We start from the raw sequence: 24,323 nt of genomic DNA, 5'->3' as shown, positions 1-24,323 counted from the left end.
GTCACTGCAATTAGTCACCTCACCCAGACACAGCTCTGAAGGAGGAGGACTAAGACAGGCACTGGGAAGCACTTACAATGAGTGAGCGTTCTTAAGTGCAGCCCACGGGAGTGACCATGTCTGAGCTGTTTGGATAGTCTTGGGTACCTGTCATGTTCCAGGCAGTATGTGGATACCCGTCACATGCCAGGTATTACCTGGGACCAGGAGGATATACCAAACACTCAAACGTGAAGCTGGACCATCACAGATGTCTTTGGAAACCAGGCTCTGGGAAGTTAGGGCCGAAATCAGTCCTGCTCTGCTTGTCTATCCCCAGACAGCATTCTCCAACACACATGCCCCCGCACCCACATAAGCCAGCTCAGCTCTGGGTACCCCAGACTTCCCTTTGGGCAAACTCATCAGAACTGAGGCGGGCTATTTATTTTAGTTCACTTCTTGAAAAATTAAAGAGTGGCAAAATAACTAAAGAGTGTCAAAATAACATTTGACATCACCATTTTCTTGTTACCATTTATGCTTACTATAAACTCAACTGTTTACCTCCTGCCTGTGTTTCCCAACCAGAAATGTAAGCTAGTTGGGATCAACAAATTCACAGAAGATTCAGTTGGCATTATTAAGTGGATGTAATACAAGCCCAGTGTGCTGAATATTAAGCTTGGCAAGCACACAGGAAAATTAAAGGTGTTTCTAAATATGAAAAAATGAATGCGATGAAAGACTTTACTCCCAAAATAATGTATAGGTGGAATATAAATCTTGAACAAAAAGACCTTATTGTAAACTTTTGGTTAACAATTCAAACTTAAGTACATAGGAGAAATATTTTTGGGTGCAATTAGCTTCTATTACATCTTGCAGTTATAAATACTTTAAAGTCAAAACATAATCAAGAACAGTCAATCTTACCCAAAATAGAAGAGTATGACACAGGCATAGGACAGGATTCCTTGCACTTTAATTGAGCTTGTTACAACTCTGATGAGCTAGCCAGAAACAAACCAAAACACAAAAACACACAGACAAAATACAACCATAGAGTTAATTAGTTCATATTTAAAAAGTATTTTTTCTTCCTTATTTTAACATTTTAGAGTATACTTGCATCTAAGTCCAAGAGGCTGGGTCTAGACTTTCCAATTCATTGCCAATCTGCCTCCTACGGCATCAGTGCTGGTTTGGGTTTACACAGGCAAACCCAGCACACAGCGCAGCTCCCACAGACTCTCAGAAGTCTCCTGCAGCCTACTTCACTGATGGCGCTTTACTTACACCTAGCAGAGGTGCAGGAAACTCAGCCTAAAAGGTCTGTCTGAGGAAGCTCATCTAGTTGTTGCTAGAGATAATCCTGGTTGGGCATTTTCTTCACTTTTCCTGTCCACTGTTCAAATTCTTTAAGAGTCCCTAATAACTTGCAGGGAACAGAGTGCAAAGGCAGACTTAGGTTGTTTAAGAAACTAAGCACACAATCAATCACTCAAAGGCATGTTGCTCTGTCTCTGTGGTTAGTTATGGGTAACACCTAGCTTCTTATCAAAGAGAAAATAGACACAGGAGTATTATCCCTGGAAGCCTGTTGAATGAGTCTGGTGGGAGCAGCCAAGAGAAATGTACATTTACACATTACAGGTCCAGCTCCTGGGAGCAGCTACATGGAAATGAAGCAGAGATAACTGGCCTCACTCAGCAATGTCAAGATTCTATCGTGATGCCTTAAATATAATTGAAATGCTACACATAAAAAGAACAGAAATACAAGTAGAAAAATTCAACATGCTATTTTTTTCAGTTTCTTTAACTTTTACTAAATAACCTTAAAAATCTGAGTTTCTCTGAAATTTGTTTTTCTGAAGTAAAAGAAATTTGTATTACTATATCATAAGTAATTAAAACCGTAACATGTTTAGGTTATAGTTATCTGTTAAGTTGTTGAAATTTAACATGAAACTGATCATCACCCACCATTTAAAAACTTGGGGAAAAACCTAAATACAGCTGCTACGACTTCCAGTTTTCTTGTACATTTGTCAACTGACCTGCACACAACTGCCTTCAGGCCATGTTCTGATGCTGGATCCAGGAGTGTGGAAGGTGTAACCACACGGCAGGGCTCAGACCTGCTTTTATTTCCTTAGCACATGTTCCCAGTATATTGATGGCATCTAGCATCTCACTGTCAAAGTGCCCTCTAGAAACAGGATGAGCTATGCAGCCACCTCTGTGTTCCAGTAGACACAGCAATGCCCACATCCAGGTGTATCCATTAGAGAGAAAATTCTTTACTCAATGGATAAGCAAAAGAATAACCTCATTGTTAGGAAAGCTATTTGAATAAGCAGTCCCCATGATGTCACTTTTCTGCTGGATAGCTCAAAATCCAAAGGAATAGTGAAATGAATTTAGAATTTAAGACAAACTTCTTTTGGGTTACTTACCATTTTTTGAAATACAAAGACCTGTTGGAACACACTTACTGATAATACATACTGCTGTTTTATGAAGATGGCCATCTCATTATGAAAACAGACTTACTGATAATACATACTGCTGTTTTATGATGATGGCCATCTCATTATGAAAACAGAAAAGCATGAACTTACTAAGACAGCTAGCGGGAGAGGAATAAATCCCATTCTCCGTGCTACCGAGTCACTGTAGTCTGTATATGCCTGCACAGAAGGGAGAAAAGGACTCATTCAGTTTAATTAGCATCTAGAAAGTACCATTTACTCATCAGCAGAAGCTCTGAACAGGTGCGATATGAACTGAAGAGAACACAGTACCTGCCTTGTAACTGAGCAGAAGGATGCAGGAACCTAAGTGATTACTACACATTTCAAATAAGAAGTCATATCATTGCTACAATGTTGCAGAAACATACAACATTTAATGTTATTGCTGTATAAATATTTAATGTCTAGAAAAAGACAAGTTCAAGTCTGGGGAGTTAATTTCAGACAACACCTTTAAATGAAATGCTCACATTTTTCTGTCGGCTGCTGACAAGGTCAAATGCAAGGCTGGCTCTATATTCACTGTAGACCTGAAGGCAAATAAGAAAAAAGGTAAGATGCAGTCTACAACATACACAAAGTGGAAAGGTTTAGACTTTGTAGATAAAAATGCTTCCTACCTGCGGGGCAGCTACCCACCAACCCCACAGTTCCCCAGAGTTTTCTTGGGTGTGAGCAAGAGGAAATATTAGATAGAAGGAGTTAGAATGTGAAGATAAACAGAAAATACATGATGGAGAGGGCCTGGAACCTCTCCATCTCTGCCCTACGGTATTTATAGAAATGCCAAGGGGTGGAGCAAAAGACCTCCCCCCAGCACAGCCAAGTGCAGACCATCTCAGACACCTGCACTCAGGCCCGTGGTCCAATCATCCTCTCTATGCAGATCTGCTGGGTAAAGCCACTAGGAACCTGAAAATGGGCTCCCACACCTACCTACTCAGGGAAAGATGCTAATGAGCAACCAGACATCTACAGCTTGAGGAAAACGATCAGCTTCCCTGAGCTGCTACATTCATGGGCTTTTAAAGGCTTTGCTTTAAAGAGGAATAACAGCCAATGACTATAGTTCCCAGAGTTTGGAATTTAGGGAAAAGTGGCCGTTTTAAGCAGTGCTATATTGAAAAAATAATTCTGGAACTTTGAGTGCAGAGTTAAGTACTTTAACTGTGTATTTAACCACAACAATAACTAACCTTCCGAAAAAAGGATGCTGATAGTGAGTGAGACAGAAATGGGCTGGACCTTATCAGAGCCATTGTAGCAGCTTCTAGGGAGTGTGACAATTGTATTCCCACTAAAAATAGCATGAACTACCTGAATCAAACCTTTAATTTTAATTTCAGGTACTGAGAAAATACCCTATAAAAAGAAAATCATCTCTATTGACAAAGCCAAGAGAGAAAATGGTGAATTCATTTTTAATTCCTGCTTTGCTGAAAGGACAGAAACATGCTTCAAGCATTTAGAAAACCAGAAACAGAATTTTGCAACTGGTACTGCATTCACTTTTGAGCTGAACAATAAATAAATTGTCAAATATGATTGTCAAAAATATAACTCAAGAAAATCAAGGAAGCTGCTGAGCCAGTTCTCTCTGTTTGGAACTAAGGATGAGGCTCTGACACAACACTCTCCACCTTCACATACCTGTGTACTATTTTATAGCTGCAGAGCTATTTCTAAAAATACTAGAGAAAATGGTTACAACATAAAGCAAATCCCTCTCGAAGCTTCCTCAAGTGAGTTCACAAGTAAAATGTACAGCTTGTCTCCTAGGACTTAGGTACCAGATTATATTCACAGAAAAACAACAACAACAACAACAACAACAAAAACTCAATTTCTAAGTAGGAAATATTTTGATGGTTCTATTTTAAAACAGACCAAGTGTGATTTTAATAACTCTTTTTTCATAAATACAATAAACCAAAGGTTACCTTATGACAAGGTATCAAGGAAACATTAAATAGGAATTGCTAGAAATACATACATCTGCAGTGATGTCATTGAATTTGGTGATAAAGGCGTGCTTTACAATATCCACAGCAATTTCTGACGCAATCACCATACAGACATCAGGAAACAACACCCAGAGATGATCTATAAAGCAGGTAAGAAACTGACAATTAGACCTCTTCATAGAAACAGAACCTGTACCTTAAGATCCTAGCAGCCTGGAACCTCCAACAGGGCACACTCCAGTGTTTTCAATGAATAACGGAGAACTAGCATTCTATTAATCATAAGCTTCACTGCCAGAGTAACATTTTACCGAGTTAAAGGATAATTAATGTTTATCAGTGTCCTAGCACCACTTTACATGCAGGCCAGCGTCCAGAGGCCCTTGCCTATGAGGAAACCACACACTGGAGAGATGACTAGGTAAGTGGGTCCTCAGAACACCTAGCAGATGTGCTGAAGCCCTTTCCTCCCTGATCACCATGGATTAAAGAGCTGGTTCTTTTATTTCAGAGCACATAGACATAACTTACTATATCTGCTTATTTTAGTAAGATCTCAGTTAAGTACTACACAACTGATAAACCCATCCACAGGCATCCTTCCCAGGCCCCAAACAAGAAGTGAAGAAATGCAAAGCAAAGACGTTTAGAAATGCTGGCTGGGCTTACAGAAACTCATCATGCACTACTGGAGGGCAGGGCTACCTATGTGGACAACAGAGGGAAGCTCTTCTGAGTCTAACAACTCGCTGAAGCTATGAGACTCCTAGGACTCTTAAAAGCAAACACTGCCAGCTCCTGCTATGCTCTTGGGCAAATTTTCTAAGCATCTAAATCCTAGTTTCCTTATCTACAAAATGAGAATAAATAGAATGTTTACATTTCATTACTCTAAGATTTAACTGAGATACTGGAATGCAGCAATGTGCTTTCCATACAAAATAGTATTTTTGCTGTTAGTTACCCTGGGCACAAAGGGAAAGCAATTAAACCAAAACAGAAGTATGAAAGCATGATGTCCAAAAGAGTGAAAGCATCAAAGCATGGTGTTCCCTTGTCACTACACAGTGGTGGTAAAGGTGATTCAAGGTATGATTATGGGAATTCACACATCCAGTTCTCAGACAGATCCATCTGGCCTTCCTCTGGCATAACAATCCTGTTCCTTTGGGATTAATTCCATCTGGGCTTCTGGGGCCAGCCACACATGCCCACTGTCTTTTGTGGAAATTGTTAGCTGATCTTGTCAACACTAAGCACCAAAAGCATCCAGGTAGGGGCCAGAGAAATGGCTCAGTGGGTAAAGGAACTTGCTGCCAAGCCTGACCACTTGGGTTCATGCCCCAGAACTACCACTGTGGAAGGAGTGAAGTGATTGTTACAAGTTGTTATCTAACCTCTGCATGAGTGTGCAAGTGAGCATGTGTATACACACACACACATACACACACACACACACACACACACACACACACACACTAGTGTAAAGGTAATACTTTTGAAAGCATGTAGAAAACGCAGAGTCAGGTGTGTAGCATGAGAGGCTTTCCCACTACAGGTCAAGTGGCCTTTAGACCTATTCAGATTAGAGCTGTTAAGATCTATGATTTGACCATATAGGCTCTGTAAGAAAGTAAACTTTGGAAATGTATTTCCAAACTTAGTATCACTTTATGTGTGGTCCTAATTCTTCAAATGTCCCTGAAAACAAACCACAAGTCAAGTAAGGTAGCAAGAGGCTTCAGATGCTTAGGACATTCACAATGTTGGAAGTCACACAAGAAATATGAAACATTGTCTGTTCCATTAAGAACGAACTGTATATTAAGAAAAAAAGCCTGTAAATGACCTGAGCTATCTGAACAAGTTCTGCGCTGCAGTCACCTCCAGCCCATCAGCTTGCAAGTCCTGCGAAAGCCTTGGCACTTTTACAGTTGTACTGGGCTGAACCACTTGCCTGGGACAGGGCATAGCTGAGCCTGGCTGCTAACCAACAGGTGAACATTTGTGGAATTCTGACAACTTCTTGTCAGCCAGATTAGGGAGTGAATATAAGCAACACAATTTATTGACTTTTATTCTATTTCTAAAATTCACCCTCATTAAAAAGTGGTAAATGGGAGGAAGAGCGAAGGCTCTAACCTAATGGGAACCAGAGGAACCACAGTAGCTACAGCTCCAAGAGGGCCCTGAGCTGCTGCACTTCGAGTATGCTTAGCCACATGAACATCTGCAGAGACACGGGTCTCATGAGAAATGACAGTGTCCCACTCCACAGAGCATGAAACATCCATTCCCCTGGAAGAGCCATTTCAAATACACAAACATCAGTACAGATAGGCACTTCAGCACTGACTTTACTCCATGTGAAAGAATGTTTTTTTAAAAGTTTTTTTGAAAATTAAAAAAGATATGGTTTCTCTGTGTAGTCCTGCTGTCCTAGAATTTGCTCTATAGACCAGGCTGGCTTCAAACTCGCAGATCCGCCTGCCTCTGTGTCCCAAGTACAGGGATTAAGGGTGTGTGGCACCACTACCCAGCCTTGATTTGTCTTAAGAGTAAACTTAGCCAGGTGGTGGTGGCACACACCTTTAATCACAGCACTTGAGAGACAGAGACAAGTGGATCTCTGTGAGTTCAAGGCTAGCCTGGTCTACAGAGCTAGTTCCAAACTCTGTCTCAAAAAATAAAAATAGGGGTTGGGGATTTAGCTCAGCGGTAGAGCATTTGCCTAGCAAGCGCAAGGCCCTGGGTTCGTTCCTCAGCTCTGAAAAAAAAACAAAAACAAAAACAAACAAACAAACAAATAAATTACAACAACAACAACAACAACAAAAGTAAATTTAAAGGACACCATATTTGATTCAAGAGGCACTTACCTGGATTCCAAGAAAACTGTTCCATGTTTCTTAAGCACACTATTAGCAAAAGCACATAATTTGTGAATCGTTCCTTAATATCTTTAAAAAAAGAGAGAGAATTGAACATTAAGTGCTAAAATATATTAAATAGGGAAATAATTAAGTAACTCTATTTAAACATCTGTTTAAAAAAATGGTGATTTTTGGAACCCGTGGGGTTCCCTTTTAGATCTCAAAATTCACAGTGCTCAGGTCCCTCATACAAAACACTGCACTATCTGTACATAACCTATTACCTTCTGTCATATACTCTAAGTCATCTTTGTATCTTAAGTTGTATCAAATACAATGTACATAGTTGTTATGATACATTATGTAGGGAGTGGTGACAAGAAAAGTCTTCACATGTTCAATGAGGATGTGACTTCTGTTTAGAATATTTCCTACAGCCATAGAGGACTCATAGCTAACTGTGTGTGTGTGTGTGTGTGTGTGTGTGTGTGTGTGTGTTGTGTGTATGTGTGTGTGTGTATGTGCACATATACCCATGCATGCAAGCCATTACTTCGTTTCCAACATATTTCTAGTATGGGATTTAAAAAAATTAAAATGTTCAAATTGGGTCATTAAATGCTTTCAATAGTCTTTGGGAATATACGACGAGTGTTTTCATTTTTTATAGAAGAATAAAAAAATAGAATCATAGAATAAAATATAAGACTTTTGGTAAAATCAACTTGTGTGTTTCCAGGAAATATCTAACCTGGTAAGAAATGTGTATGTAATTTCTTACTTAAGAGAATACTTGCATTGTAATAGCATTGCTTGGTGGTAGCTGGAGAATTTCTTTTGTGTGTGTGTGTTTATAAAGAATTAGGTTTCACAGTGGTGTTTGCCCTAAGTTTGTAACTGGCTGATTAATTGGAATGAATTTAATGAAAATAAAGAATTGACTTCTTGTCAGAGACAGTTTATATATTTAATTTTTTCAGCTGTTTTCTTCTTAGGAGTCCAAGATACCATGTAGTCAAGAAATAAGTACCTGTGACAGTGAGTGTGTACTATGCGTGGGTCTGTGTAAGCCGGGAGCTGCGGCTACAAACTGTCACTCACACAGCACAGCTTCCATCCCACCTGACTGTGACACTGCCTGATCGGAACCCTGCACCACCATGTCACCTCAGTGTCCTCTGTGGGACCGTTCCTCCTCTCCATTCCCCAGTTGTTGCTCCACAACATGACTGGACTTCCCTCCATTGCAAACCCCCTCAGGTGAGCTACCTTACTGTCTGTGCCTTCCCCAAATTCTTAAACTCTTTCAGTCAGAGCCGGTACCTTCGCTCCCGAGCCTCCAAGTTTCTCACTTGTGGGTCAGAACTGCATCTTTAACCCTTGAGCTCAGTGGACACACATGCTGTGCAATCCATGAAACCAGAGTGTGACTTTTTAAACAATACCATTTGCAAGGTATAGATAACAATGAGTTTTGAGGTGCAGAGTACAGATACACCCCGTGTGAAATGCATAACAGAGCTGGAAAAGCATATGCGGGGGTTTTCAAGTGCTCCTTCTGACTAGCTTACAACACATGTGCATACTCTTTCGGATGATTTCAAAGGAGCTGTAACTTAAACTCTGTCCTAGCATAGTTCTTAGCCAAGTCAGCTCAAAAGGAGGAAATACTCTCTGTGCCTCCTTAGAGGTGGATCTGAATTCATGCGGGTACTTTTCTTAATGGACCTTTAACTGGAATTCTATACAGTTATTCACAGATTGTCTCTGTATGCATGTTAAATTCTTTCTAATTTTCACTAACAAAGTTAACAAAGCAATGTACTCATTTTAACTGTCCTACTAAGAATGGCTGTATAAGACCAACTTGGTTCTTAACCCAATTATCTGGAAGGAAACTGAGCATATCATCTGAAGCAAGCCAAGCAAGCTTCTGAGCAAATGGGGCCAGGGCAAGAGCAGTATTTAGGCTCGTCTCCACTCAAGCACACAGAAGCTGCGACACACAACCCCATAGCCATTTCAGCTGGAAGAGCACCTATGGGAAGGGAAAACTCTCTTCAGGGGCTCTTGAAGAAAACAGTTCAGAAATCAGGTGATCCAAACTATGAGAAAATGAACAAAAACCAACCATTTGATGGATAAATACAAGTTTATAATATGAAAAATGGAGATCTTAATATTAAGTAAAGTTGACAAGGTAAATTTTTTTTTCTTTTTTTAAAATTTTATTATTATTATAAGTTTTAATTTTACACATCAGCCATGGGTTCCCCTGTCCTCCCGCCTCCTGCTCCCTCCCCCAACCTTCCCCCCAGTCCCTCCCCTCCATTCCCATCTCCTCCAGGGCCAACACTCCCCTGGGGATTCATTTAAACCTGGTGGATTCAGTACAGGCAGGTCCTGTCCCCTCCTTCCAGGCTGAGCAAAGTGTCCCTGTGTAAGCACAAGGTTTCAAACAGCCAGCTCATGCACTAAGGACAGGTCCGGGTCACACAGCCTGGATGCCTCCCAAACAGTTCAAGTTATTCAACTGTCTCACTTATCCAGAGGGCCTGATTCAGGTGGGGGCTCCACAGCCTTTGGTTCATAATTCATGTGCTTCCATTTGATTGGCTATTTGTCCCTGTGCTTTTTGCAATCTTGGATTCAACAATTCACGCTCTTGCAGATCCTCCTCTTTCTCAACCGTTGGACACCTGGAGCTCCACCTGGGGCCTGGCTGAGGATCTCTGCATCCACTTCCATCAGTTATTGGATGAGAGTTCCAAGACGACTGTTAGTGTGTTTAGTCATCGGATCACCAGACTAGGTCAGATCAGGCTTTCTCTTGACCATTGCCAGCAGTGTACAGAGGATATATCATTGTGGATTTCTGGGACCTCTCGAGCACTCTGCCTATTCCTGTTCTCATGTGGTCTTCATTTATCATGGTCTGTTATTCCTCATTCTCCCTTTCTGTTCTTGATCCAGCTGGGATCTCCTGCTCCCCTAAGCTTTCTTCCCCTCAAATCTTGCCCTTCATTACTCCCACTGTCATCCAGGTTGTTCATGTAGATCTCATCCATTTCTCTGTCATTGGGTGATCCTTGGGTCTTTTCTAGGGTCCCGTTTTCTAGGTAGCCTCCCTGGAGTTGTGTAGCAGTCTAGTCATCTTGTTTTACATCTAGTATCCTCCTATGAGTGAGTACATACCATGTTTGTCCTTCTGAGTCTGGGTTACCTCACTCAGGATGATTTTTTCTAGATCCATCCATTTGCCTGCAAACCTCATGATGTCATTGTTTTTCTCTGCTGAGTAGTACTCCATTGTGTATACATACCATATTTTCTTTATCCATTCTTCAGTTGAAGGGCATCTAGGTTGTTTCCAGGTTCTGGCTATTACAAACAAAGTGGATACGAACATAGCTGAGCAAATACCCATGTGGTATGATTGAGCATTACCTTGGGTATATGCCCAAGAGTGCTATAGCTGGGTCTTGGGGGAGATGGATTCCCAGTTTTCTAAGGAAGCACCATATTGATTTCCAAAGTGGCTGTACAAGCTTGCATTCCCACCAGCAGTGGAGGAGAGTTCCCCTTGCTCCACATCCACTCCAGCATAAGCTGTCTTCTGTGCTTTTGATCTTAGCCATTCTGACAGGTGTAAGGTGGTATCTCACAGTCATTTTGATTTGCATTTCCTGGATAATTAGGGATGTTGAGCAATTCTTTAAATGTCTTTCAGCCATTTGAACTTCCTCTGTGGAGAATTCTCTGTTTAGTTCTATACCCCATTTCTTAATTGGACTGTTGGGCATTTTGATGTCTAATTTCTTGAGTTCTTTATATATTCTGGATATCAGCCCTCTGTCAGATGTGGGGTTGGTGAAGACCTTTTCCTATTCTGTAGGCTGTCGCTTTGTCTTGTTGATCGTGTCCTTTGCTCTACAAAAGCTCAGTTTCAACAGGTCCCATTGATTGATTGTTTCTCTCAGTGTCTGTGCTACTGGTATTATATTTAGAAAGTGCTCTCCGGTGCCAATGCGTTCAAGAGTACTTCCTACTTTCTCTTCTATCAGGTTCAGAGTAACTGGATTTATGTTGAGGTCTTTGATCCACTTGGACTTAAGTTTTGTGCACGGTGACAGATATGGATCTATTTGCAGCCTTCTACATATTGACATCCAGTTATGCCAGCACCATTTGTTGAAGATGCTTTCTTTTTTCCATTGTACATTTTTGACTTCTTTGTCAAAAATTGTATGTTCATAGGTGTGCGGGTTAATGTCAGGGTCTTCAATTCGATTCCATTGGTCCACATGTTGGTTTTTATGCCAGTACCAAGCTGTTTTTATTACAGTAGTTCTATAGTAGAGCTTAAGGTCAGGGATCGTGATGTCTCCAGAGGTTGTTTTATTGTACAGGATTCTTTTGGCTATCCTGGGTTTTTTGTTTATCCATATGAAGTTGACTATTAATCTTTCCAGATCTGTGAAGAATTGTGTTGGTAATTTGACGGGGATTGCATTGAATCTGTAGATTGCTTTTGGTAAGATCGCCATTTTTACTATGTTAATCCTGCCTATCCATGAGCATGGGAGATCTTTTCATTTTCTGACATCTTCTTCAATTTCTTTTTTCAGGGACTTAAAGTTCTTGTCATATAGGTCCTTCACATGCTTAGTTACAGTAACCCCAAGGTATTTTATATCATTTGTGGCTATTGTAAAGGGTGATGTCTCTCTGATTTCCTTCTCAGCCTGTTTGTCTATTGTATATAGGAGAGCTACTGATTTTTTTGAGTTGATCTTGTATCCTGCTATGTTGCTGAAGGTTTTTATTAGCTGTATCAGTTCCTTGGTTCAATTTTTGGGGTCACTCATGTATACTAACATGTCATCTGCAAATAGGGAGAGCTTGACTTCTTCCTTTCCAATTTGTATGCCCTTAATCTCCTTATGTTGTCTCATAGCTCTGGCTAGAACTTCAAGTACTATATTGAATAAGTAGGGGGAGAGGGAACAGCCCTCCCTTGTTCCTGATTTTAGTGGTATTGCTTTGAGTTTCTCTCCATTTAATTTGATGTTGGCTGCTGGCTTGCTGTTGATTGCCTTTATTATGTTTAGGTATGTTCCCTGTATTCCTGATTGCTCCAAGACCTTTATCATGAAGGGGTGTTGGATTTTGTCAAATGCCTTTTCTGCATCTAGTGAGATGATCATGTGGTTTTTTTCTTTGAGTTTGTTTATATGGTGTATTACATTGACGGACTTTCGTATGTTGAACCACCCTTGCATCCCTGGGATGAAGCCTACTTGATCATGGTGGATAACTGTTTTGATGTGTTCTTGGAGTCTGTTTGCCAGAATTTTATTGAGTATTTTTGCGTCAATGTTCATGAGGGAGATTGGTTTGTAGTTCTCTTTCTTTGTTGCATCTTTGTTTGGTTTAGGAATCAGGGTAATTGTAGCCTCATAGAAGGAGTTTGGTAATATACCTTCTGCTTCTATTGTGTGGAACAATTTAAAGAGTATTGGTATAAGTCTTCTTTGAAGATCTGGTAGAATTCTGCAGTGAAACCATCAGGTCCAGCGCTTTTTTTGGTTGGGAGACTTTTAATGACTGATTCTATTTCCTTAGGGGTTATTGGACTATTTAAATGGTTTATCTGGTCTTGATTTAACTTAGGTATGTGGTACCTATCCAGAAAACTATCCATTTCTTTTAGATTTTCCAGTTTTGTGGAGTAGAGGTTTTTGAAGTATGACCTGATGATTCTCTGGATTTCCTCATTGTCTGTTATTATGTCCCCCTTTTCATTTCTGATTTTGTTAATTTAGATGCTCTCTCTCTGTCTTTTGGTTAGTTTGGATAAGGGCTTGTCTATCTTGTTGATCTTCTCAAAGAACCAACTCTTTGTTTCATTAATCCTTTGTATTGTTCTCTTTATTTCTATTTTATTGATTTCAGCCCTCAATTTGATTATTTCCTGGCGTCTGTTCCTCCTGGGAGACTTTGCTTCTTCCTGTTCAAGGGCTTTCAGGTGTGCTGTCAAGTCACTAGCGTGAGATTTCTCCAGCTTCTTTATGTGGGCATTCAGTATCCCTTAATATCAACTTCCCCAGCCTCCATTTTCCTTTATTTGCTGAGCAGTATTACATGGCTTGTATGTACGATCATTTATTTATGTTCCTGTTGATCCTGTGTTGTTTCCACTTTGGGGCTACTCTGAGTAGAGCTGCCACAGTAACTCCCAGTGATGAATTACAGGGTAGTGAACACCAAAAAAGAGGCTATCCCAAAGCTTTCCAGGGTAGTTGCAATGTTCATACTCAGACTCACCATCAAAGCACAGAGAGCCAGTTAGTCCCTATCTTCCCAAGTTTGGCAGTGTCAGCCTACCAGAGCATTCTGGTGCCCATGTAGTAATGGCTCATTTGATTTTCCTTTGTATTTCCTTCGTGATACTTTCCCTAGTAATGATGCTAGGCACCTTTGTGTGAACATACTGGCCATTCATAAATTTTCATTTTCAAAATCCAAGTCTTTTACTATTCTAAATCAGATCACTCTTTTATAATTAATTGGCAGAATTTGCAACACATGTTCAGGGATGATAAATTCCTTTTTCAGACACACAGACACACAGACAGACAGACAGACACACAGACACACACACACACACACACACACACAAACCTCAACTTTTTTATCTTAACATAAAAGTGACCTGCCTTTTCATTTTTTAGAAATGCCTTTTCTTCATTTTTATTTTCTGTGTAGGAGTGTTTTGCCTGCAAGTATGTCTGTGCTCCAGATACTTGCAGTGCCCATGGAGACCAGAAGGGGGTTGGATCTTCTGGGACTGGAGTTACAGACACAGGTCTCTCAGAGAGCAGAAAATGCTCTTAAGCTGTGTGCGCCATTTCTCCAGTCCCCGCCTTTTCATTTTTAATCAGCATATATTTTTAAAATTTTGAAATTCAACTTATATATTGTCCTTATGGTTAGTAATTTTTTTTGTGTAGTCTCTAAAAATGTTCCCCTATATAAAACTTGTGGATATAGTCTCCTATATTTTATTTTTAGAAATTTTAAGATGTAGCACTTATGCTAATGGCAACAGTTTTGAATTAACTTTTTTGGAGAAGGACAGGGGTCAAAGTTCTTTCATTCAAAATTTATCCAGATGTTACCACTACTAGGTGAAAAATACCTCAGTAAATACTAAAACACAATTTTTAAACCTTTAAAAAATGTTTTAAATACAATTACTTTTCATTAAGATGTTATTCAACATTTGTTCATGGTAATGAGTCACTTTCAATGAATGTTAATTAGAGCTACAATCTGAATCTGACTACTTACCACTATTTGACATCTGAAAGAGATTGTTCTTTTCAAACTTCTTGAAAACACTTCCTTTAATTTCAACAAACTGAAATAGCAACAGAAATACCATGTTTGTCACTTTAATAGTTGTAAAAATCAATCTCTCCACAAAAAGCTTCTTAGGATAAGAGGGAACAAAGACTCTTCTTACATGCACAATATTAGTGACCGCCCTTCCTAAACTAACAATACAAAGTACAATTTTGCACTTACATTGTTGGACATCATGATGGTAAGCAGTGATTTGTTGTGAGAGTTAAAAGCCACATTGAGAGTCGTTGCTTGAACCATTATGAGAATTGCATGTAGAACTAAGAGTAAGTCAAGGAAAAAAATTGTTTTCAGAATTAACACAATATCAAAAATGGGAGAAATGATCTCGTTTTTTCTAGATCAAATCTGACTGACAAATATAGTCACAATTTTCCTATTATTTGATATAGATTTGATAAGATGTGTGGACTCCATAGGAAACAAGCAGAAGCATAGGGAGATATCCATCACTTAGAACTGAACCCCTGGCACCTGGCACAGTGCTTAAGAATTAAGCCTTCAAAAAGGTGTTAAATAAATTGAAGAAATTATAGTGAATGATGAGAGGAAAGGGTAAGAGATACACATTCTGCATTATGATAATTCAAAGTTTTACTCCCAAGTATTAATTTCTTCAATGTGTCAGTGACAGTAAGGAAAAGATATGATAGAGTCCTGTGAATGAGTCCTGTTTTCATAGATACGCACATGTATGTAAATCTGCGTGAGTGTAAACACAAGTAAGCACACACGCACAGGCACACACACACACACACACACACACACATGTTAGAAAGCACTCGTTCTCCAAAAGAAAAACTTGAAGCAAGAGACACATATGTGCACCCAGACACACAAATACAATCTCCAAAACTGTATCATGCAAACTGCAACCTTAAAGAAAACTTGAGAGTCACACAGCTATGAATATTGACTATAGGCAGACATCAACGTTTCCTTATAATCAATCAGTCACAAGAAAAAGTAGTTGTGCATCCAAAAGGCCTTAAATTAATTTACCATGGATATTACAAGCAATTTTCCAAAAGAAATCAAGGATTTCATTTTAATCTGCACACATATAACATTTCATGCAGGGATAGGTAAACAAATAAAATAGGGTAGAATCACAGTGGTGCCTGGAATGTTCACCATGTCTAAAAGGATACAGACATAGAGAACAGCCATGAAAAAGTGAGGGATGACTCCGATGTGTGCTCTTTTTCTTTCTTTAGGCTCGGTGGCTGTCCAGTAGAGAGCATCTAAGATATCTTGTCCAAACGAGGAGAACAGACGGTCGGCTACCTGCAGAGAAAAATAGCAGACTCGTTTCTTAACTACTCAGTTAAGTGTTTCACCAGCCACCAGATGAAAAGCAAATATTGGGAACCTGAGTTTTACGATTCTGGAAGGGAAGCTGATGAAGAACAAAGCTTATTATTTCCTCCACTTTTATTCCTGGCTTATGCTGAGTACTCCATACAAATGCGGAATCACAACTGGCTTAGTCAAATTAGCCATTTGTAAAATAAAAAAACAAACAAACCAAAACCAAAACCAAACAAAAACTTTAAAAATTTGGGAAATTTGAACTAAAAAGATCAAAACAATTTATGTTTAGTATACCAAGAACATAGCGAACAGTCACTCAGAATCTTTAAAGTTCTTATAAGAAACAAAAAACCAATAAGTAAGTGGGTTTGCAACAGATTTGCAATTTGATAGTGTATGTTCTCAGAACTGTGCAGGTAGTAGGAAACTTTCCTCTAATTGGAGGAAACACCTATCTTTGAGGAGCTGCTCCCTTCAAGCATGATCCAGGACCAGTGGTTCAGGCATCACTTCAATAAAAGCTTAGCTCCCAAGCCCCACTAAATCTGCACTGTCCCAAGACCCTCCAGTGAATGATGCCCCTTTCCCAGAAGCTGCAGCAAACCTTCTTTGCCCACTTCCTCTGTACTGTTAGACTTGAAGTCTTGCGTACTGGTCAGTCTGCAGGCAGCAGGACCAGAGCGAGCATGCAGGAGCAAGTGGCCTTACCTCTAGCATGTTGTAGATGATATAGAGCTTGATGACAGACTGCCCTCTTATCAGGTGGTACATCATGGAGTAGTCAACATAGTGCATCATAAAATAGCAGATTATCAAAATGACACCCTTCAAAATGTCACACACCTGTGCAGGCTGAAGCAAACGTCTGTCCCTGAAACACAGAATGGAAATAGGGCTTTTTCTCTTGGTGTTCTCAAACAAGTTATCTTTACTGGACATATTACAGCATCCCAAGTTCATAGTTGAAAATCAGCTGATGTTATACATTGTCACCCAGAAGGCTGTGGGACAGGACACTTTCTGCTGCATACACAATGTAAAGGTGTTAAACTAGAAGTGGGTCAGGACTGAAGAGAGCAGGCACCTGCACCTGCACCTGTTGCTGCTGCTGCTTTAAAGTAGCAGCTTTCCGGGGGAAGGCAGCCTCACTTTACTCATGACCACTGGATCAGCCTGCACAGCCCAGTGGGTGTTCTGTGCACACCAATCTGCACCTTGTCCACTGTAGTCAGCAACAGCCCTGACTGACTACATAGAGAGTCTGAGGCCGGTGCTGGTATTACAGCCATGCCTAGCTAGCTCCAGATTGTTCACAGTGGTTCAAAGGACCTCACATCTTTACCATAATGTAGGTTCCTCCCTGAACACATTCTATAATTTTTCCAGCCTATTCTTGACAAATTTCTACTCTTTTTCAACTACAAGCTAGCACAATGTACATGTCTCATAAGTAAAAATGTATCTGCTTTATAAATCCTGAAATTTTAGGTGTAAAGTTATATCACTCGATATTCTGGATAGAAACAGCCAATGTGGCCTCTGTAGGGCTGTGTCAATTTACACTTCTGCTAGCAGCATATTGACAAGCCTGTGGTCTATGAGTTCCAAAACAACACATGTTCAACTTCTGAATTTTTGCCAGTTGCCCTGGTGAAAAACAGAACCCAATATAGTTTCAATGTTACTTTACCTCAGGAGTAGAGTTGGTACCAGGTGAAGATCAAACCTTGCTCATGCTAACTACGTGCTCTGCCACTGAACCACACCTCCATTTAAAATAATCTTAAACAATATTTTGAGACAAGTCTCACTAAGGTGCACCGGAAGGCCTTGAACTTGCAATCTTCCTGCCCTGGCCTCCCAAACAGCTTGGATTATAGGCCTATGCTATCAGGTCTTGCTCTGAATGACTCATTTGTATATTTAAGATTTATTTAAATTTCCAATGAATCCTTTCCTCATCTTCTTTTCTTCTTTCCTCCCTCTCCCCCTTTTTGGTACTGGTTTGAAGGACAATCTTTTACTGTAGAAGAAGTTAGCTCTTTGTAAGATGACTTGAATTTTTCATAATTAAAAAATGAATCAATTCTTCCTTCTGAGACCAGATCATAAAAGTTAAGCCCAAGTTAAGGAAGGAACAAGATGGAGAAAACAAACAGGAAAGAAATTTGGGATTTCCTTTTACTGGACCTAACATTTTCATGACAAGAATGAGTACATTTGAGTCTACTGCAGGCTTACTCCTCTGGATCGAGGTTCAGACTTCTGTTGTGGCAGCTTTCTACCCGCAGCACGCTCAACTGTAAGGACTAAGTGCTTTCTTTAGGAGCTGTGGCCTCTTCATCTTCACCAACAGTGACTATTCCAAGCAACAGTGTGAGCTGAACTCATTTGTTTCTGGGCCCCTGACTTCTGAGCCACACACCTACCTCTTGGGAGTTTCTTGCCAACTATTCTGTTCAGCTCTTCTCAGCCTGCCCATATGAGCAGGGGTTTTCCAAAAACACATGTAAGTCTTTTAAACTGTTTCTATAACTAGGATGCAGTACTGGCTCTGAAAGCAGCTGTCACAGGACTGCATTTCCATGGGTTACCAGTAAGTTTGGATACAATGTGGGACACTGCAGGTATGAAACAGACACATCCAGGAAGGGGTTGTAAGTAGATGGGAAGACATTTTAGTGATCCTACATGGAGACAGACCTGGCTTTGTTAGTCAGATCACAGGTCCTCCAACAGATGTAAAATTCTGACTGATTTTTCTTTGCAGCTCAGGTTAGAGCTCTGGACAGAAATACACCGAGCACACACTCACCACCATTACTTCTATCCCAACTTTCCTTTCTCCAATGTCCAATGCTGGTCTTCCCCCTCCTATAAAGATTGTGACCGCATTCTCATGGGAAGCAGGGTATATTTTATCTTCTGTTTCCCACACACCCAACTTAGAGCACACTTCTCTGCCAAAGGCTAACTGATAATCCAGGAGATTTCATGGTCCACTCCACACAAGGCTAGGACTGGGAGCAGTGATTGTTCTGTCAAGAGCAAACACGTTGTTTCTATTTTAAATACCAAGAGGAGACACAGTGAATAGTCCTGCACTCCTGGGCTATGGGTGGTTGTTGCCCCACTGACAGCCAGGGATCATACTGAAAGGCATCAATGCAGGCATGGCTCTTAACAACCATTGACTTTGGAGACTTTAAAAATGATCCTGCAAACTGAAACAAATCAGCAATTCATTCCTACTTGTCAGTAAACTTAATGTTATATAATTTAGGAAAAGTTATTGTGTTAAGAAACAAACATACCTCTCATTTTATTAATTTACAAAATACACAATAAAAAGAAAACAGGACAAAAGATACTGCACCGGTTCCTTAGCTCTCCATCACTGCCTGCTCTTGTGAAATCTTTCACTGCTAACTTAACTGGCTGCTCTGGTGGTCACAGGTTTTCAAAATTAAGGACTGCTATTCAAACACAACATCAAACTTGTTTCGCAGTCCCTGTAAACAAGGATCTTCTTTCCACATGTGCCTGTTAATAAAAAAGGAAAGCAGCAAAACCAAAATAAACCACTCCTCAAGTGGCTTCTTACAAGATGCCTGTATGTATCACAGCTTCTCCAAGATCTAACCTCACAAATGAGTTTCTCTAACTAAAACAACTTGAACCAATCACAGCACTTGCTCCTCTCTGCCAGCATATTTTTAGATGACTATCAGTAAGCATTACAAACTCCATAAGAAGCTTATCTATAATGCTGCCAATCAATCTGGAATGGGCATCTGAATAATCTTTCAGCTGACGTTCAGTGATGACGACGGCAGCTGTTCAAGAGCAGTTCCTTTAGCAAAGGCTGGAAATCTCTAAAGCATGCTGCACAAGGTAAAAACAAAACAAAAAAACCCCAAACCCCACACTAATCTAATTTAGCTTAGAATAATAGTTTGATTACATGTCATGGCATGACAAGATTAAATAAGATACCCAGTAGAACTTAAAATAAAAATATTTAACACAATTTAAAAGATATTCAAGTTAAACACCTATACAGAAAGTAGAGTCCCTGCATCCTGAAATTTCACCCTTTAATTCCTACAAATACTTCCACTATACTTCTGCAGTTACTACAAATGACAATTTCATGTTATACATTTTACATCTCCGAGCTGTTTAAAGTCTCATAGACCCATGAAAGTAGAATTACATGGCAGCGAATGATGCTCACTGGGAGGCATCCTCCCCCTTGATACCCTGCTGTGAAAGTGAAACCGTACCAGCAAGACCAAGAAGAAGAGGCAAGCCTGAACCCAGGCAGCGGAGCCCTGCTGCCCAGTTCTTTTCAAGCCCTGGCACAGGCCAGGTGTCAGCATGGGTCACTTCACTGTAAGACACGTGTGTAACTGAAAGGGGGAGGACAAGCACTACTGCGATTTCAAACACTATGTGCTTCACGTGGCTCACGTTTTTAAACAGAGAAGTAAGTCCCTTTATACTCTTAAAGTAAACTAGAATAAAGTACTAAGATCAAGATGCTTTCCTGACCTCGGAAACTGAATATTTTTGAAGTTTGACTGACACACAGCAAAAAAAAAATAATCTCTTAGCACTTTATACTTGATGGCTAACATTTTTTCTTGTACCTTAAATTAATTATATTAGAATGAAGTGGCTGATTTATGAAGCTGTTTGTGTTTGGAACAACACAAAATAAAAGGTGCTTCTAGAAACAAGAGGCAGGGCTGAGCCCTGAGGCAAGGACTGAGGTGTTTGATGCCACAGAGACCTACTGAGTCATTAGAGATTACATCACAGGTGATTTTCATGGAGGACAGTGTGGTCAAACACTGTGAGGTAAATGTGGATAAAATTTAAGACCCTGGGAGGCGCTCCTGAAGTCAGGGGATCATATTCCCTCAGCGCCTCCGTCCTCAAATGGTGGCCTATGCTGGTGCTTTTGCTTCTGTGTGGAGGTTAACTTGGCCAAGAGTATAGAAGGAAAATCAGGGTTTACTCACCACAAGGAGTCCCTGTGCCACCACACTCCATCCTATAAAGGAAGTGAAAGTGCTCCTCCCTTCGGTCTGATTTACAAGAGAGAAAGAAAGAGAGAGGTTGTAATGTTGCTACGCTACTTCGAGCGTCGTCATGCTGAAGAACACGGGGCAACAAAACCTGATGCTATGAAAGCTTCCTATGTAACAGTATACTGCTCTCCGCTGGTGAACCACACCATCAGCCCTGGTAAGAGGAAATAATGGACGTACTTGTTTCCCCAACAAAGATACCAAGAGCTCTCTATAAATGCTCTTGTGGTGGCATTAGTTACTCAGGCCAGAGTAAAGGCTTAATTTTGTACGGAAAGAGAACTGCCTATTTATGCTGCACATATAATGTTAATTTGAGCATAACTATGTTGAATGAAGTAAGGCACATAGAGGAAAGTCAACAGGTGAAGAAACTCAAGAATCTGAAATCCATAGTTCTTTTGGGAGATAAGAACTCTCCTATGTGGTCAACTCTCAAAAGGAAAGATATTCTCCTTTCCTAAAAGAAGAAGTCAATGAAGCCTTCAATAAGAGTCATGTCTAAAACGAAGACAAGGAATCAGAAAATTGGTTTGCCTGAATTTTATTTACTCTAATTGTAAAAGAAAAACACCCTCATATTCCTAAATCTAGTCAACTCATTTATCACTGTATAACGTTCTACAGAGCTTCCTTTCCTAATAGCTGTCAGTTCTGGGCTCTAGATTTGGCCATTTTCCTCTGCAATCTCATTCAACATTTAACTTTGTGTGCCAAAATTCTAAAGCACAATATAATGGAAATTTTAGAAAAAGACAGTATCCCCACAGATACTCCATAAATTATACATATAATTGGTATTTTTAACATATTTCACAAACTTGGAATATGTTAAACTTAGAAAGATAATATTTGATAAGCCAAGATAACTCACAAAATGGATCCTAACCCAATTCTGATTCCATGTCTTCAGTCATTGAAAACATCATCCTAATCTCTGAACGGAAGCTATCTTAACCTATCTAGGAAAGGAGAGAATTTGCTTCTCATGACCCCAGATGCATACTCTCTCTCTCTCTGTCTCTCTCTCTCTCTGTCTCTCTCTCTCTCTCTCTCTCTCTCTCTCTCTCATTCAACATTGGGTAGCAGGGGTTAAGACTGCTAATTCATTAGAAACAGATTCAACCAAGTCTTTCTAAGATCACTTCGAAGTGGTATAAACTTTCCACAGGAGCAGTGCAGCATCCTTTATAAGCAGCACACCCCACCACAGACTCACAATAACACCCCAACAACATGCTCCAATGAACACAATTTTAGCTGGTTGAGAGCTGGCAAAGCAGTCAAAAGGAAGGCTGAGTTACTGGACAGGCTACACAATCTTCCTGGTTCTCACCCCTTGTTAAAGGCAATGCCTCTATTCACTCAATTGTTATCAATGGCAACACAACCCAAACCTCAAACCAAAGCCAAAAACCACATCAAGATAGCAGAAGATCTAGGGATAGGCTCAGAGCAGAAACTCTGGGTCAGGACACCCTTTGCTTTAAAGTCTCCCACAGATGCTGCCCAGAGAGAACTGCAGGCAGAGGAGGCGGAAAAACTCACTCAAGGTAGCGATGACAGAAGCCATCGTCCTACTACTGCTGGTCCTCTGCCCTGCTATAGACCACTGCTGCCATGTCGGGGTTAATTAACACAGCTTCCTTCTCTTTTCAGAAAAAATTAACAAAGAGACTAGGAAGATTTTTTGGACAGAATATCGAAACAGAAGAGATGAGGATGGCGACAGCTCTGAAAAGGCAGCCAATCAACAACGTCTTTGCAGGTTTCGAGTCAGACTGAAGGAAAGAGCACTTTTTGTTTGCTGAAAAAGATGGAACGTGAGACAGCTACCGGCAAAGCAAACAAAAGCATCTTTGCCAGAAGCAGAGACATTGGAGGGGGGCTACAGACAGAAAAATTTGGCTAGTTCTAAATAATTCTGTAAAAATAAAATGTATTCAGGTGTTCAGGAATACTTGAAAGGTCATAGGCATAATATTGATGACAGTTTTGTTCAGAGTCACTTTTCACAGTATAATATGTTTTCAGTTCCATGCTTTAAAAAAAAAAAAAATCAACAGAGACATTGTTTTCACTGTTCAGAGAAAATAAACTATGCCTCACATTACTCTAGACACACATTATTTAACTCATAGAATACTGAAGGTGCTAAGACATTTAAAGTAGTACTTCATATTTTCTGTGATCTTGCCTGCTCATATAGAAGTTTCAAGATGGTGGAAATGCTGCTACACAATTTGAACTGTATTCTTGTGTATCATTTATCATATAAATGTAAGTGACAGCATGAAATGTAACTCTTCAGTTAACCTACACTGCAGACGGAGTATTAGAAATTGTTTATAATAGGCTGCCCCCTACAGTCCTCTTAGCTATAAAACCACGGAAAGAGAAAGTACTTTTTAAATGTCACTAAAGTTAATTTAGGCTGAAAATGCTTCAAACTAATTTTTAAAGCTATCATTATGTGGTTTAAAAAAAAAAAACTTACACTACGATAAAAAGGCTGACCATAGGAAGCACCAATCATTTATGTGAAACAAACTCAAGTAGATGATTTAAGAATTCCTATTTGCTACATCACTTCTTAATATTCAGAATGGAAAGGCTATACTAGATGCTACTTACATGTCTTGCTTCCCCAACTGCCAGAGAAACACAGAAATGACTTTGAGCAGAAAACAGTATTAGATGCCTGAAGAACAAGATATATCTTCAAATAAGATGAATTTCACCCTCGAGAGACTCTTGAGAACACTGACATGCCATTATCAGTGTACTTATGTCACCTATGTGCTACCCACATAGAAAGGGAGGAACCAATTCAGAAGAAAGAGTTTCTAGGTTATAAACTCTTTTAATGTGTCACCCAAGTGTGCCAACAGCTGACCAGAACATGCCATGAATAGAATATGAACCTGTTTAACACTGCTGATCAAGGAATAAATAAGAAGTAATCTCACTCACAAAGTCCATGGGAAATCCCTGCAAATTATTTTATGTCAGGTTGTTGCATTGGATTAATCTAATTTGCCTGTATCCACCTTCTTTATTATTCAGCCACACATAAAGATTTGCAAATTGGTAGCATTTTATAGATTATTATTATTTTTGGCTTTGGAA

General features: G+C 39.9%; 1 protein-coding gene across 1 annotated transcript in view; it reads right to left on the bottom strand.

The window, feature by feature from the left end:
• Positions 1-24,323, bottom strand: part of Tapt1 (transmembrane anterior posterior transformation 1) — a 53,240-nt gene that overhangs the window by 5,798 nt on the left and 23,119 nt on the right. Inside the window, exons 4-12 of the mRNA XM_036201150.1 lie at positions 16,807-16,969; positions 15,936-16,071; positions 14,947-15,044; positions 14,710-14,779; positions 7,363-7,443; positions 4,513-4,622; positions 2,990-3,049; positions 2,607-2,675; positions 916-992 (exon numbers count right to left, since the gene is read on the bottom strand). Coding sequence (XP_036057043.1) covers positions 916-992; positions 2,607-2,675; positions 2,990-3,049; positions 4,513-4,622; positions 7,363-7,443; positions 14,710-14,779; positions 14,947-15,044; positions 15,936-16,071; positions 16,807-16,969 — 864 coding nt within the window. The remainder of the gene's footprint in view (positions 1-915; positions 993-2,606; positions 2,676-2,989; positions 3,050-4,512; positions 4,623-7,362; positions 7,444-14,709; positions 14,780-14,946; positions 15,045-15,935; positions 16,072-16,806; positions 16,970-24,323) is intronic.

This window comes from Onychomys torridus, chromosome 10, assembly GCF_903995425.1.
Source record: "Onychomys torridus chromosome 10, mOncTor1.1, whole genome shotgun sequence".
Lineage (NCBI taxonomy): Eukaryota > Metazoa > Chordata > Mammalia > Rodentia > Cricetidae > Onychomys > Onychomys torridus.
The sequence above is the reverse complement of the archived record's forward strand: the minus strand, read 5'-3'. Positions and strand labels throughout refer to the sequence as shown.